At 40.5% G+C, this 14,516-nt stretch overlaps 1 protein-coding gene across 1 annotated transcript in view; it reads left to right on the forward strand.

The window, feature by feature from the left end:
* VRK2 (VRK serine/threonine kinase 2) overlaps positions 1-14,516 on the forward strand; it is a 40,470-nt gene that overhangs the window by 20,954 nt on the left and 5,000 nt on the right. Inside the window, exons 9-11 of the mRNA XM_082048329.1 lie at positions 7,767-7,887; positions 10,390-10,448; positions 12,138-12,319. Coding sequence (XP_081904455.1) covers positions 7,767-7,887; positions 10,390-10,448; positions 12,138-12,319 — 362 coding nt within the window. The remainder of the gene's footprint in view (positions 1-7,766; positions 7,888-10,389; positions 10,449-12,137; positions 12,320-14,516) is intronic.

Consider the following 14,516-nt stretch of genomic DNA (forward strand, 5'->3'; position numbering starts at 1 on the left):
AGGAGAAAAACCTTTTTTGAAGCCATAAAGTGTTAACTTTTTGTAATCTTTTTCCAGTAGCCTTTCATATATCTTACTTATTTAAACTCACTTTGATGGTATTGGAAACACATTTGCAGGTAAATTACATACATAGTCCTTTTATTGGATATTGATTGTACTGCCTTGCATTCCAAGGCAGACTTAATTCAACAATTCCCTAATTAGTTAAAGTCATAACCTATGTCTTGTATTCATTTACCATTAATTAAACCTTAGCTGTTTATTACACTGCAGTCCAAATCCAATAGCAGACCCATAGAGCCATGGAAAAGGGAATGGGAGGTCAATATCGAAAATATATGGTGCAAAGTCCCACTGATGGCTGCATTGTTCGCAATCAATATGGTCAATGCAACACAACTTTCTTAGTTGCTATGTCAGCAAGACAAAAAGTCAATTCTAATGTTATGCTAGGTAAAAAAATGGTGATTATTGAAAAACTTTGACTCTTGCTACAAACCACTGTTTTTGTTAACTTTTCTTTCCCCTGTCCTCCCCATCAGCCCCAAAATCTTCTGAACCAGAAGGAATGGTTTTGTGCTGCCAGCTTTGCTAGGATCATAGTGTCACCAGTGAAAACTGTCGTAGAAATTTGTGCTTGTTAATAGCTGCTGAACTGTTACCTTAAACTAATACTTTCTAACGAGTTTTAGTTGGCACAAACAACTGTATATTATTGCTTTTTCTATTAAAAGGACCATTGACCATGTAATGTAGAGGGTCTTGATAATTTGCCGGTGCTGTTAAAACCTGAAATCGTTTAACTCTGGTCATTAGGAAAAATGAAATAAGACTGTCAAGTATTTGCTACTAAGACAATTGCACAATTTCACCTGCTAAAAAATACTTTGTGATGAAGAGGGCATCTGTTTCAGCCTCTTCTAGCCCTCCCAAGCATGCAGTGCATTTGCTGGAGATCTGACTCAGGCTGTTTTTCCTGGTAGCGTGAGCAGTGTGGCTGTGTTCTGGTATTTGATGTGGATGCTGTTTGGAGAACAGATGGAAACTGGAGTAGGTGGGATTTGGCAGTTGGATAGTGGTAGCAGGTAGTTTGTCTAGTGGGCAGGTGTCTGTTGATGGGTGTGTGGTTGCAGGACAAATAATTCCTTTTATTTGAAGGAATAGAGAAATTTTACAGACGTGGGTGGTGAAGGGTGTGCACAGGCAAGTGTGACTTAAGTTGTTATCTTCTGCAATCTATGGGTTAGATGACCTTGTCAAGTAGCTAAAGCCATGATGGAATTGGTGAAAAGCAGAGGACTCCAGAAAATGAAATATTCAGAAAGGCAGATTGAGGGAGAGTATCCCCATCTTACACTTGAAAATGTAGTGCTTGTTAATAGCTGCAAATGGAAGATGCGCAGATTTTTCTGATGCTCCTGCCAGAAAAGGCTGCGCAACATGATCTGGTATCTTGCGGAGAATCCAAACTCTTCACGTCGAATGACTCAGCTCTGGCCTTGGAACAGCCTGAAGCCATTAAGGTCAAATTACCAGACTTTCCCATTTGCAGCAGGTCTCTCAGCATCCCAGGGAAAATACGCATCTGCAGCAACTTCTGTTGGAGCTTGCACGGGTCCAGATGGCAGAACGCAGCAACTGGTTTCCCTCATCTCACCCCTTGTGTGAGCTTTAGAGTTGCGGAGATGTTTCGGGATACTAAAAGACTTCCACCAGCTGGGGCAAAGGGCTTCTTTGCTCAGCAATCTCCTGTACTCCCAACTCGGGATTGAGTCTCGGTGCAGTTTCACGCACCAAGTGAGGTGGGTGCTCTTCTGAAAACTGTTTGTAGCTGCTGAACCGTTACCTTAGTCTGCTTCACTGTTGGCAAATTGAAGCTACATAAATGGCCTTCATTCTGGTGTTACCCAATTTATCAGAGTGGAGTATTTTTTTATTTCAATGCTCTTGGAATAGAGTTCTAATTTTTAAATGTTATTTTATATAAATGAGATCCTTTCCAGAGGGCATTTCCTGAATGTACGTAGCAACATGAATATCTCAAACCTCAAAACCCCTGAATAGTACCAGTTGCTGTATTGAGCTAGACAAATGAGAACATTTTGACTTGCTCATAAAGTAGCTGCCTGAACATACAGAGCAATTTGAGGTACATGCTGAAATGTAAAACCAAATTATTAATTTGTTGCTTTCAAAAGTTTCTCTTGGCAATGCTTGAAGCTGATCACCTCCTTGCATAACGCCAATCAAATGCAACCACTTCCCCCTATTTTAAATCAACACTGGTGTTCCCTGGTCGAATGGACAGCTTAACCCCGTTGCATGATGACTTATTCCCTTCAGTTTTGTGCAGCTCATCTGGGCCCTGCCTGGGTCTGTGGGCCCCGCAGGCTGGTTCTGCTGTGCCGCAGTGCTGCCTGGGGCCTTCCAGACCTGTCGGGTGTTCACAAGTATTTGCAACATCAGCTGCATCCCTGGCTGTGTCTGGACTTCACTTTGAACCCAGTCAGGGTCCTATGTGGGGCTTTGCCACAGGATCTGACCCACCCCATCAGCGTTCCTGTACTGGGTGGCTCGATCTTATTGCAACGAGCATGTGGGGTTTTTTTTAAAATTTAAAACATTTTAATTTGATGCAAATTTCATATGGCACAACTACGCTGTTAGTTGTAGTGTAGTATTTGAGTGTATTAATTGTATTCATTTCTAAAGACCATACTGTACAAACAGTATTACATTTTTGTTTGTTCATTGATAATTAAAGAGAATTATATCTGTACCCAGTGTGCATTTAAAAAGTTGTTACATAGTTAGTGTTAAAAAGTAATATTTGGATCAATGTCTCCTATGGATTTTTGTAGATTTTTCTACTCACTGAGGCATGCAGTCAATACCTAATTTCTCTGGAGATACATTGCGCTTAACATATTGAGTTTTTTTAAATACTCCAGTCCTGTGCATTGAGTGTGTAAGACCAGTTTTAATTTGCTATCATTGATGAACGTAAGAGTATGAACTGTCTATGTTGAATTCACTCCAGCATATGTTTGTGTTTGCCATAGATTTCAATATAACTCTCTTCTTCCTTTTAACAACACTTCACAGTAACTCTTACCAGTTTCGCCATCTCTTGCGTTGCGTAGATCTCCTACCAAAATCCTTGCAGAACCTGTATCTACTGCTGCTGTTTGATATTAAAAACATAGCTCAGTGCTTGGCCATTTTTCTTTTACATGCATGTATTACATGCAGGGGTTGACTGTAATATATGTAGGGTTCATTTTGTGAGGAAGGATGTGCAAGAATATAAACACCCATGCCTGGAAACATATTATTTCTGAGCCTGCATGACTTCCAGAGAACTTCAGCTCTAAATAGTTCTGGATCAAGAGGTTTATTTGGTGTCTGTCCATGCAGAGTTAAGAGTCAGGGGAAGCCTGTTGGATTTTTTTGGCAGTCAAATGAATGATTGATTTGCTGCAGTTCGGTGTGTGTTTCCCAAAGATCATGTGTGGGACAAAGTGTAAATCCTAAAAATAAAAGGAAAATAGAAGTGTCCTGGTGAAAAATGGGCGGAACTTTGCAGTGTGAAATAAATAAAATGCTGCAGTTTCTGAGTGTTGGATTAGAAATGTGTGCCCAGCAGAAGTGGGACTTCTGACCAGGTCCCTTGCACTTCTTGCCACCACAGTTTTATCTCCCAGCCAGATCTCGTGGTGAAGCTCCCATGCATGTTGTCTGCTCGTCAGGCTGTTGTGACTCTCCAGGACAGCTCTGCCATGTCCCACACGGGGTTCTCTGGCAGAGATGTGATGACGCCGTGTTTGCCCTGGATTTATTTTCTTTCCGGTATTCCGCGGTGGTGGTTTTTGTCAGTGAGTACTCCAGCAATGTGCCAAGCTAACGGTGCAGAACCGGACATGAGGGAAAGAGAGATTGTTCCCGGCTCCTGCTGGCAGTTGCCCTGCCTGAGACTGGATAACTGTACAGAATGGTCTCTAAGCATTAACATTTATCATAAATTTATCTATATTTATCTAATCCACCCACTATTCAGTTAGTGACTATCCTGCTGCACTGAGCTCCTCAGACTGACCAGGACCCTGGGGAAGCAATACTTAATTATTAGCTTTTTCTTTGCTCTTTTTGTTTCTCCTGCCCCTAATAGATGCACTGATTTTTGACAAGTCTTGTATTTGTCTGTTTTATTTTAATCATCTCAACCTTGAGTCAAGAAGTTACATCACTTTTAGTTCATTTATTATATTAAAACTTTGTGATAATACATTTTAAACCTAATTACATTGCTCCGTGGTCATGTTAACACTCCTTTCCTTTAGGGGCTTTTGGATTGATGGCTATGGTACGAGTTTGCGTTTGTGAATGAACAGGAACGTGTGTGCTGTGACGCCAGCGAGAGCTGGAGGTTCCACTGCGTGTCAATGCAATCTGAGCAACTAAAATGATCCTCGTTATGAAAAGCTTCCAATCTAAAGAATCACCGATGTTGAAATTATAATGCAACAGTGCTAATTAAAAATAATAGAAGAACATTTCATCTGTCACTCATTAGCCTCCTAGATCGTTCCAAAAGGCTTGAGAAAGTTGGCTTAGTAAGGGCCATCAAGGAACACTCCCATTTTTACGTGGGTTTCAGCCGAGTTCTTGAGAGCAGTGTAGTTTGGAGAGCATATTGTGGCTGGTGTGATATCACTTATGTTCTGTTTTGGAATAGGAATCTGCATATAAATGAGGGGCTCAGATAGTTGCCAAATCCGGTCTATGGAGATACAGAATAGATTTTCTTCTCTGGGTGGATTGCTGCAGTTACGTGATTCTGAGTGAACGTTGAACCCCGTGCCTGCATGTTGAGTGTGTTTGTGGTGTGTGTAAAACTCCTTAGAGCCTGACTCTGAGTTCGTTGACATGGCTGTTAATTCATTCAATTCAGTGGAATTGTTCCTGATTTATCTTTGCGGGAGTGAGGACAGAACCAGGCCTTAAATCTTAAAATTAACAAATTAAACTATAAAAATATTGTGAAATAAAATATTGCCAACATATTCCCGCTAAATAGTATTCCATATGAGACTAAAGTAATGATTAAACAATTTCTGGTTAATAGAAAAGCAGAAATCAAAGATCTATTAAAAATAAAAAGAAAAAAAAAAGAGCCAACAAGGTTTTAGTTTACAGAGAAAAGAATTTGATTTAAATAAGTACTATTTTGAATGTATACTCTTGTAGCAGTGACAAGTTATCAAGCAGAATTGTTTTATTTTTGCATGGCTCTCACATTTAAAATTAAGCCAGATTGACTTCTCTCAGTTAATATTTATCAAGAATTCTTGTAACCACCAATTGTATTAGCGGATTTATTTTTTCAAGTAAACATATAGTTGACATTTAGGTATTAATGCTTTATTTAGGCTTAGAAATCTATTGTTTGTGGATAATATGCATTAAAGATCAGTGAGTTGAATATTTTCTACTAAGCCTCTAAATTCTTTAGGAAGTTGAGGAAGTTCACATCTCTAACACCGAGCTGACAGAGCAGCAGAGAGAAACAATCAGCTTGTGCAGTCAAATCAGCCAATGCTGACATTTGCATGTGGTTCTATGAAAAACACATGGAAATGTCTTTCTGTAGTAACACTTGCAGTGACCTGGGAGATAAAGCGATACGGGAGTTTACCATCTCTGTGTAAAACATTTCCCCGTTTAATTTTTAGTGAGGTACGTACCTTTTTTTGTGTTATTCGTAGGTCTCACTTGCACACACACCTCCCGGTTTGCGACGGCTTTGCCCTCGTTAGTCAGGAAATGGCTGGACGATCTGCATGGGAGCGAGAAGGTAATTAGTCATGGCCAAACCGTTAACTGTGAAGTAAACTTGACTCTCCGGGGACTGTTTTGTCAGAAAATGAGTTATCTTAGGTTAGCCTCTGAAATCTAATTGACTTAGCATTGTTTACAGATTCATATCAATTAGTCCCTCCGTGGAAAAAAAGTGGCCCATTGTCTTTTTGACAATTTTTCTCAAGAGGCCACTTTCTGTAGCCCATCTTACACAAACAGGTGCCAGGAAAGCGTCGGGTGAAAATTAGAGGATCCGCAAGCAAAAGTGCTGCCTGATATGGTTGTAATCTGGAATTGCCATAATGGAAAAAGGAGTTGTGAACACATGTGTATGAATGGAATTGTTCCACAGTTAACAGGAGATTTATGGCTGAAGAAATCACTACCGAACAGCAAGTGGTAGAGATTGTGTGTTTTTATTTTAATATGAGAGCCAAGTCTTGCATTAGGATGTTGCTGAATCTAGTGCAGAAAATAAACGACACCCAAGGGATGTTGTAGCATTCTGTTAGATTGAAGGGCCTTTAATAATCCCGTAGTCTAATAGCAGTTAAGATAGAGAACATAGAAGAACTAATCTTTGCTTTTACAATAATGTGTGTATGGTAACAAGAACCAGTTATGATGTGTTGGCACCGTAGCTTTTAGCAGATGACTTTTAAAATTAAAAGATAGGTTTGCTGAGTGACTTTCTGGAATTTATTTAATGAAGGCCCATAAAATGTGATAACCGTTTACAGCTGGATTAACAGCACTACACTCAACTACTCGTCTTCACACTGGACAAAAAGTACCAAACAAATCTGAAATCCTCTTTTTTTTTTTTTTTCCTGGAAGGTGCAAATTCATTTTGGAAGATCTTATGTTTAACTTGTACATCTGTCTTTCTTTAATCATGATTTTGCAGATTCTGTGTGGTCTTCACTTGCAGACTATAGGCTGCAAGTCAAATGTGTACAAAGAAAAACTGAACATACAGGATCGCTGCAATATTTTCAAGTTTCGTTTCCTCTGAATAGCAGCAAGCAATAGCAATTCGATTAGTATCACACTTTTTTTTCCTCTTTCTCTTGGAAACGTCAATCTGTAGATTAACTTCAGTTACCTGTTTTCCTGCATAGATGATGTTTGGGGATGGGGTTATTTTTTGATGGAATTGTATCTACTGTATTTGTATTCTGTAGTTAGTGTATCTGTTTGGGGTGTGCAAGAGAAGAGTAAGTTGTTCCTGAAATAACTTTCTTTTTGGAAGTAGTAGTGGTAAGTTTACACAAGCTAACAGCAAGTGTATTTTAGCCTGTGCTATGACTCTGAACACGGTACTTGTAAGGAGACAACTTTGGTGTGTAAATGTACACTAGATGGCACTTTTGTCATATCTTCCAAGTTCAAGCAGCTCTGTAGGAGAACAGGAAAGGCCATCAGTGTTTAGTCTGCACTCGCAGGGTCCCTGCATGACCAATGTGGACCCCATGGACTTCCTGGAACATGTGTTAGCAATTTAGCAGCAGACATTTATTTCTTTGTTTTACTGCTTGGCTCTTTGAGAAAGTGTTGGTACTCGGTTATGGGCTGTCTGGATCATGTCAGAGGCCACGGGGATCAAGTCCATGTGACAGGCCAGGCTGAGGAAGGATGGAGCTGGAGGAGGTGAGGAAGCTGACCCTGGCTACAACAGCAACAAGTCACTGCCTGCCCGTGGCCTGCAGCCAAACGCCGGGGCGTTCTAGGGCTAATACAGCTGAATAAACAAAACACTTTGCCCATTTGGCTTTTTCATATTTCATCAACACTAGTTCAATCAAAGTCTTTTTTTACTTCCTAAGAAGAGGTTCTTATTCTTCATCTTTTTTTTTTTCCTATTCTTTTCTTTCCCTCTCCACCCCTCCCTCCCTACTTTTTAGCCCCGTCCAGACGAGGTGACCTTGAAATCCTTGGCTACTGCATGCTGCAGTGGTTGTGTGGGAAGCTGCCCTGGGAACAGAACCTGAACGACCCTGTAGCTGTCCAGGCTGCGAAAACAAAGTAAGTATAAACCAACACATACGTGCGCACATGCATCCTAGCTTGCAAAATCCTCATTGTTTAACAAAACAGGTCTGAAAAAAGACACCTTTACATCTCCGAGCATAGCACCTTACGAGAAAGCTAATACCATTTTCCTTAATTGAGATACTAGAAGCGGTTAAAAATGTGGACTCTGTGCATATATACCCTCTTACACATGCTCATGTATGTGCTGCTACGGACAGGTGAGAAATTCAAAGGCACGGTACACAGCTGGTTTGTCTGCTGTGTAGTTTTTTTAATACTCTTCTTTGAAGAAAGCATTTGTGACTTAGTACAGGTCGTCTTGCACATCAGAAAGTTCTGTGTTTCCATGAATCTTCATGGGTACTTTCCAGAGACTATGGTACAGACGTCTCTGGAAAGATTTTTCCACATGTGCATTTAATTTATTTTACTTTCTATATGATACTATTTTTCAGATGTTTTTATGTAGGTTTTTAATGTTATATAAGCCTACTGCTGTTGCAAACAATTAACTACAAAAATATTGAAGAACTTGATTAAAATCTTTCCTTTTTCCCAGCATGACTCATTTACAGCTTACTAAAGCAACAGAGTGTATTAGTGTTTTCTTTCTCTGCTTTTACAATTGGGACTTCAGAGAGTTAATTGCATGTGGTCCAGTGTAGCCTGTGGAAAGCTACACAGAAGAGTAGTTGCCCATAAATGTAACGGCGCAATTGGAGAAGGCAGCAAACTTTTAAGTAGGGCAAGTCACAACAGAGGTACACAATAGGGAGAGCTGATCCACAGAAATCAATCTGCAAATTCAGTGTGGCATGGGCTCTCAGCAGAGAAAAGGTTAGCCTGCAGACTGCGGATAATACAGATTGCATCTGTAAATGTTGACATCGGATGTTATGTTTAATATTTCTCCTTTAGAAGTTCTGATCATTACACAACCCCCTGCAAGGTAACACTTATACAATTCAATGTTAAATCAATTTAATCAATCAAGCTGCTTCACTAATTCTTCCCTTGCGGTTAACCCTTAAATTGCTCGCATTTGCAGGATGCCCAGTGAACAGAAGCTCAGAGGAAATGCATGGAAAATGATACAGATTCCATGTATCAGAAATATCCTATTAGTCTTTTGAATTAAATTCTTGGTATTAAGTAACTTCCCCAGGTCATCCCCTTCTATTTATCTTAATTTTCAGTGCCCATACTGTTTTCAAAGGCCAGAAATAGACATCCGGATAGATGAGTGTATCCGGTTGCTTATCAGTTAATACATTACCAGCACAGTCAAATCCCTTCTGAGCGTGCGGGTCCTTTGCTGTGGGGTCTGTGTGGGGCTGGGGCTGGCACTGGGGTGCAGCCAAAAGGCAGGAGCCAGAGCAGCACCCCAAACTCACCACTTCATTCCTCCTCTCATCCCTTTGCTACAAGTTCTTAGTCTTCTAGTAACGCTGGGTTGATGAGGCAACTGTGCCGAAGCTTTGGGCATTAAGGACTGCTGGTATGTTTCAGTTTAGAAATGTTTGCGCTATGCTGTAATCAGAAGAGAGCTCCATTTGAATTAGACTTTAAGATAGATTACAGGCAAATATTTATATTTAAATGTTTCATTTCCCCCAAATTGAAACCCCTATTTCTGATACTACACAGCAGAAAATTGAAGGTTATTAGCCAATGCATCCCAACTTTTTGCATTTTAGAGCACATCCTGGTACTGATTGGATCGTTATGGCTCCTTTAAGCAAATAAACAAAAAAGGGTTCCTTAACAGTGTTAATAGATAGACAAACAGATTTCACTTTGTTGGGGCAAGCGGGCTCGTGCAGCTGCAGGTTCCTTCAGCTGCTGGGAGATGATCCGGCTTCATGTCTGCACAAGGTGAGAGCTGCTGCTGCTTCATCCATTCTTAGTGCGTGATTGATTCTGAGCTCCAGTGTCCTTTGCTATTTCTGTTTCTGGATGGACAGAAAGTACGTCTGTGGCCCTGCCCTTCAGTTTATGAAGTGCATGGGGCTTAAGATTGTCTAACTTCCCTCTCCCCCTTTGGCCCTGCCGTGCCTGCTTGCAGTCCTGAGGGCCGTCACCCCGCGGCCCATGAGCCATGTGGCAGAGAGAACCTGATGCTAAATGACTAGTAGGCAGACCAGGAGTGCTTCGTAAATTCCAAAATACAAATATTAATCACTGCGCTGAAATCAGAAAAAGCAACTTCAGCTCAAAGGCTTTTTCTTTCTAGAAAGCTTAAAACATCTGCAAAGAAAAACTTAAAGTGCAGCCTTAGCTGTCAGCCTGGTCTTGCTGAAATCAGCAGTCTCCAAAGAGTTAAAAATGTAGCTGGTAAGAGGAGATTTTGTTTTAAAAGCAGTACTGTGAATCATTAGCTATCCTGGAGGTCCACTCCCTTTGGAATTGAGGCTTGCTGTCTTCCTAAATCCCAAATGAAGAATCACCTGCTCCAAAACCACATTAAATTGTTGCACTCTCATGTTGTTTCAGACTTATGGATGAGCTCCCACATTCAGTGCTGGAATGGGATTCTTCTGGAAGCAGCTGTGGTAAGTGTGCTCGCACTATGTACCATACAGCTCGTTAGCCTGTTGCAAAACCCACTGAAACGTCTTACTGTACTTGGGGGAAGCAGAAGTAAAAGTAACACAAATTTAACAGAGTCTTCAATTTAAAATCTTAAACGTATTGCGAAGTTTTGCACCTTAAGGTAGAGGCATTTGCCAGGGCTGAGCTCTTAGGGCAAGCTACAGTGTGCAAGCAGAATCAAGCCCTTGAAATGCAGCCTGCATGAACCGCTCTTACACACACCCATCCGACAGAAGAGTTTTGCCTGTATTTAGTTGCTGACACAATATCTATGTAATACTCATTGTTAGGTTATGTCGCACTCATTAATTCAGGTTGCAATTAAATTGAACTCATGTTTCTGACTTTAGTGGAACTGGATCAGGCCCTTCAGGTAAAGCTTATTATACTTGAAGCATTTTCAGCTCAAAGGCTTGTTAGCGCAAGGGGAGAAGGGAAATTCCTGGATGCTGTTGAACGCTGGTCACTCTGCAATACGTGGTTCTTGGTGCTTACTGACACAGGATACTTAACGCTTTTATTGCAGGAACTCATGTTCTGTTGCTTTCCTGCATTATCCCATCATCAAATACTAAGTAGATGATATAAAGATGACTAAATTTTCAGCCTCAATGTGTTGTAGTACAAAAATCTTGATCAGTCTCATCTGTGATCTATGCCATAGAGTGACATAAGGGATCTTAGCCGTATGTAATCCAAGGTGTTAGTAACTATTTTAGAAACAGAAGTAGCTGTTGGTATGGAAATAGTAAGCAACTGTCTACAAAAGGTTTATTGCTCAGTATTCAGAGTTTGAAAAAGCAAAGGAATGGACAGTTTGTCTTGTGTTTCTTCCTTCACTGAAATACAAAAGTAACCCAGGGAGAACACCAAACTTCCTTCAAAAGTCAGGATCTATTTTTTATTTATTCACGTTCTGTATTGGAATTATTGGAATGCATCGTGTATGACATAAAATATATTCATGATGTGTATGCATATTTAATCAATCTTTCCTGCTGGGATTTTACCAGATGCTAATATCTGGTGTAGTACTCGGGTTTTAGGATACACTTGGGTCTCCAACTGAAAGCGAAGTTTGATCCACCCCATATGTTTTTCCTAATGGCATTATTTCTGCCCATTTAGTGGTTTCCCTGTTTCCAGAACCACTCAATAATAGCAAAATAATGCTGCTGTTAGACTGCTTTAGGATGTAATCTCAAAACCAATATTTGTTGGAGTATGAGAACTAAACAATATGTTGCTTTTTTCCAAAGCCTTCAGAGTATAGCATCTGTGCAGATTAAAATAGTGTTGGTGAGAGTAGTTAATAATTAAAGGGGTATTATGATCTATCAAATACGAAACACTTCTGTTTTACACACAACTATCAATATTTGTCGATAAAGTCTTTTGATTAATTTTTATACTTAGCTTTCATGTGCATAATGAGACATAGCACTCAGGGTTTAGCTTGTTTATCCGTCTTTTCCTTTTCTCATCTCAACAAGACAAGATACTGTCAGTTCTGTGTTTTGAGCGTGTCTGTAGCTGAAATTGTGTCATCTTGTTTGGCAATGTAGGATTGGCAACCATTTTGGAATGAAATTCTTTCTGAAGTTCTAGGTCTGCACCAAGTGAAATTTCCATTAAAATATGCTCCACAGGTGAAACATCCAAGTTTTTGGCATGTGTTTACGGCTTAGCTTATGATGAGAAGCCAAAGTATGAAGTGCTCAAGAAAATCCTGCTGGATGGACTAGAGTCGAGCGGAACTCGCTACGACGGCCCTTTGGAATTTTCTGCCGCAGCGTGCGCGCGAAACCACCGTGCGGCTACAGCTTCAAAAGTAAGAAAGACAGTTCTGGGATCGTTTCTGCCATCTCCTGCTTGATTGTTGCCTTTTCTTTTGTGGAAGAGGAAATAGCTTAAGATCTCAAAATGAGACTGACACAGCAGTTCTTATGCCTTAAATACACCATGTTTGTTAATTCCTGTTTCCCCCGGCTTTGCTAAAACGTGGGATGTCAACCCTTAAGGAGGAAGAACTGTCATGAGTCCTTTTGACCTGCAGCCTCTCACTTCAAAGCGGTAGGTCTGTGGAGAATGATTTACTTTCAGGATAATGGGGAAGTCAAGGACTTTGTTCACTAACATCTTGAAGACAAGCCTGAATGCCAGGTTTTTCCTTCATTCCAGATTAAAAGCAAAGTTACCTTTATTAGTGAAAGCATTTAATTCATTTTCTCACTTTCAAACTGCTCTTTGTCATTTGCCTTTATACTCCTGCAGCCAGGAACGTGGAGGAGGTATTATTCTGAGATTTAACTGTTATTGGGACACTATATGATGCACTAACACCGAATTTTAAAACTGACAGCTATTGTTATTTTCTTCCTTTTGTACTTTTAAGGCTGAAAGTACACAGTTAATAAAGCTGTGTTTTAATAAGTGGCGATTGAGGTAATTAGCAGTCTTACTGGACTTGCTGGGAAATGTCAGTCCCAGCATCCCTCTGCCGCGCAACTGCCCGTATGCAAAAGCCGTGTTTCTGTCTCCGCTGCGTGTGCAATAAGGCAGGGTCAAGGTACCATTCATTTTTAATATTTCTGGTGAACTTTGGACCATCACAAGCGTACGTGAGCCAAGAATGCAGGATGCAAACTAATGTGACTGATAGGCTGCTAGATGAATGGTGATTCAAGTATCGGTGCACAGATGGTTCTGATTTGCTGAGTTTTGTAGCTGCTGCAACTGAAGACATAAAATATCCTTCTAGTCATAAATTAGCTCTTTGGAAGCAAAACCTTGGCACCAGAGCTTTACAACCTTCAATTAGTAGGGAAAGAAGTATTTGAATGACTGTGGTATTGACATCTGTAGGCCTGCATAGTAATCATTCCTAATAGAAGAGAATATCTGTTTGAGGGGGTTTTGCATGGCTAATTAACCACCAGTGAGAATATGTAATTTTTTCATGATCTCCTGATTGTCACCTTTCTCTCATGATACAATTACATTTTATTGTAGCAAGTGCCTCGCAAACCAATTGTCAGCACTATTTACGTATTATGGAAGGCAGAACAAAAGTTCATGTTTAATAAAAAGGCACTGGGTTTTGATCTTGGTAATTACAGATACTTATTTTAGCAATTTTATTGACTTTTCTGTTTTTATAACTTTTTTTTTTTGTCTTTTAACAAACCCAAAAGGTAATTCAATGACAGTACTTCTCTTGCTGGGATGGCAACCACTTTGTCCTCACTAATTTGAGAGGCTTTTTAAAATGTTTGTACTGTTTTCTGAACTGGGATATCAGGTAGCTGGTAACCGATGTCCAGCTGATCCAGTTGGATCTCTGCTTCACAAGAGTCTTTGATTTCTTGGAGGCAGATAGCGAATAGTAAATTTATTTTTTTAAATGTTTATTGCCTGGCCTAAGACATGACAGCACGCTGGCACAAAAGCTGATCCCGACCTTCCAGGCTGTAAAAGCTGCTGTAGCACTTGCTGTTTGCAAGTGCACAACCCCTCTGAAAACTCCAGGAGTGAGGAGTGTCAGTTCTCACCACTCTCGTGCTGTAGGCTGACGCAGAATTGGTTTTGATGGCCAAGAACAAGATCAGGGGGAATGTCTGCATGTTACTAAAACTTGGCACCTGTCATCACTTTTTCAGAGAAATTCTGTGTTGAGTGTCTTGCTTGTTGGATAGTAAGAATGTTAGCGCTGCTCCGATGATCACCTGGTTTTACGTGTGTTTCTTTGGCCAGCTCTGCTGCTTGTGTGTGCGAATTTCCTGCAATGCTCACTGCAAAACAGGTGCAGAAAAATTTCTAGGGATATTCAAAGGACTTAAGGAGTACTTAAATACAACTGGAGAGAGCAGATAACTGAACTTGCTCTACATTTATTGCTATTTTCGGAGAATTGGATTTTCCAGGCCGTGGTGTTTGGCTGTGGATATTCAAGGCTTGGTGCACTTCGGTGCTCCAGCCCTGACACTGTTCTCTGACAGGCAGGCACTTCCCACTGCATCTCTTCACGG

Source organism: Streptopelia decaocto (assembly GCF_964273445.1).
Source record: "Streptopelia decaocto genome assembly, chromosome: 3".
Lineage (NCBI taxonomy): Eukaryota > Metazoa > Chordata > Aves > Columbiformes > Columbidae > Streptopelia > Streptopelia decaocto.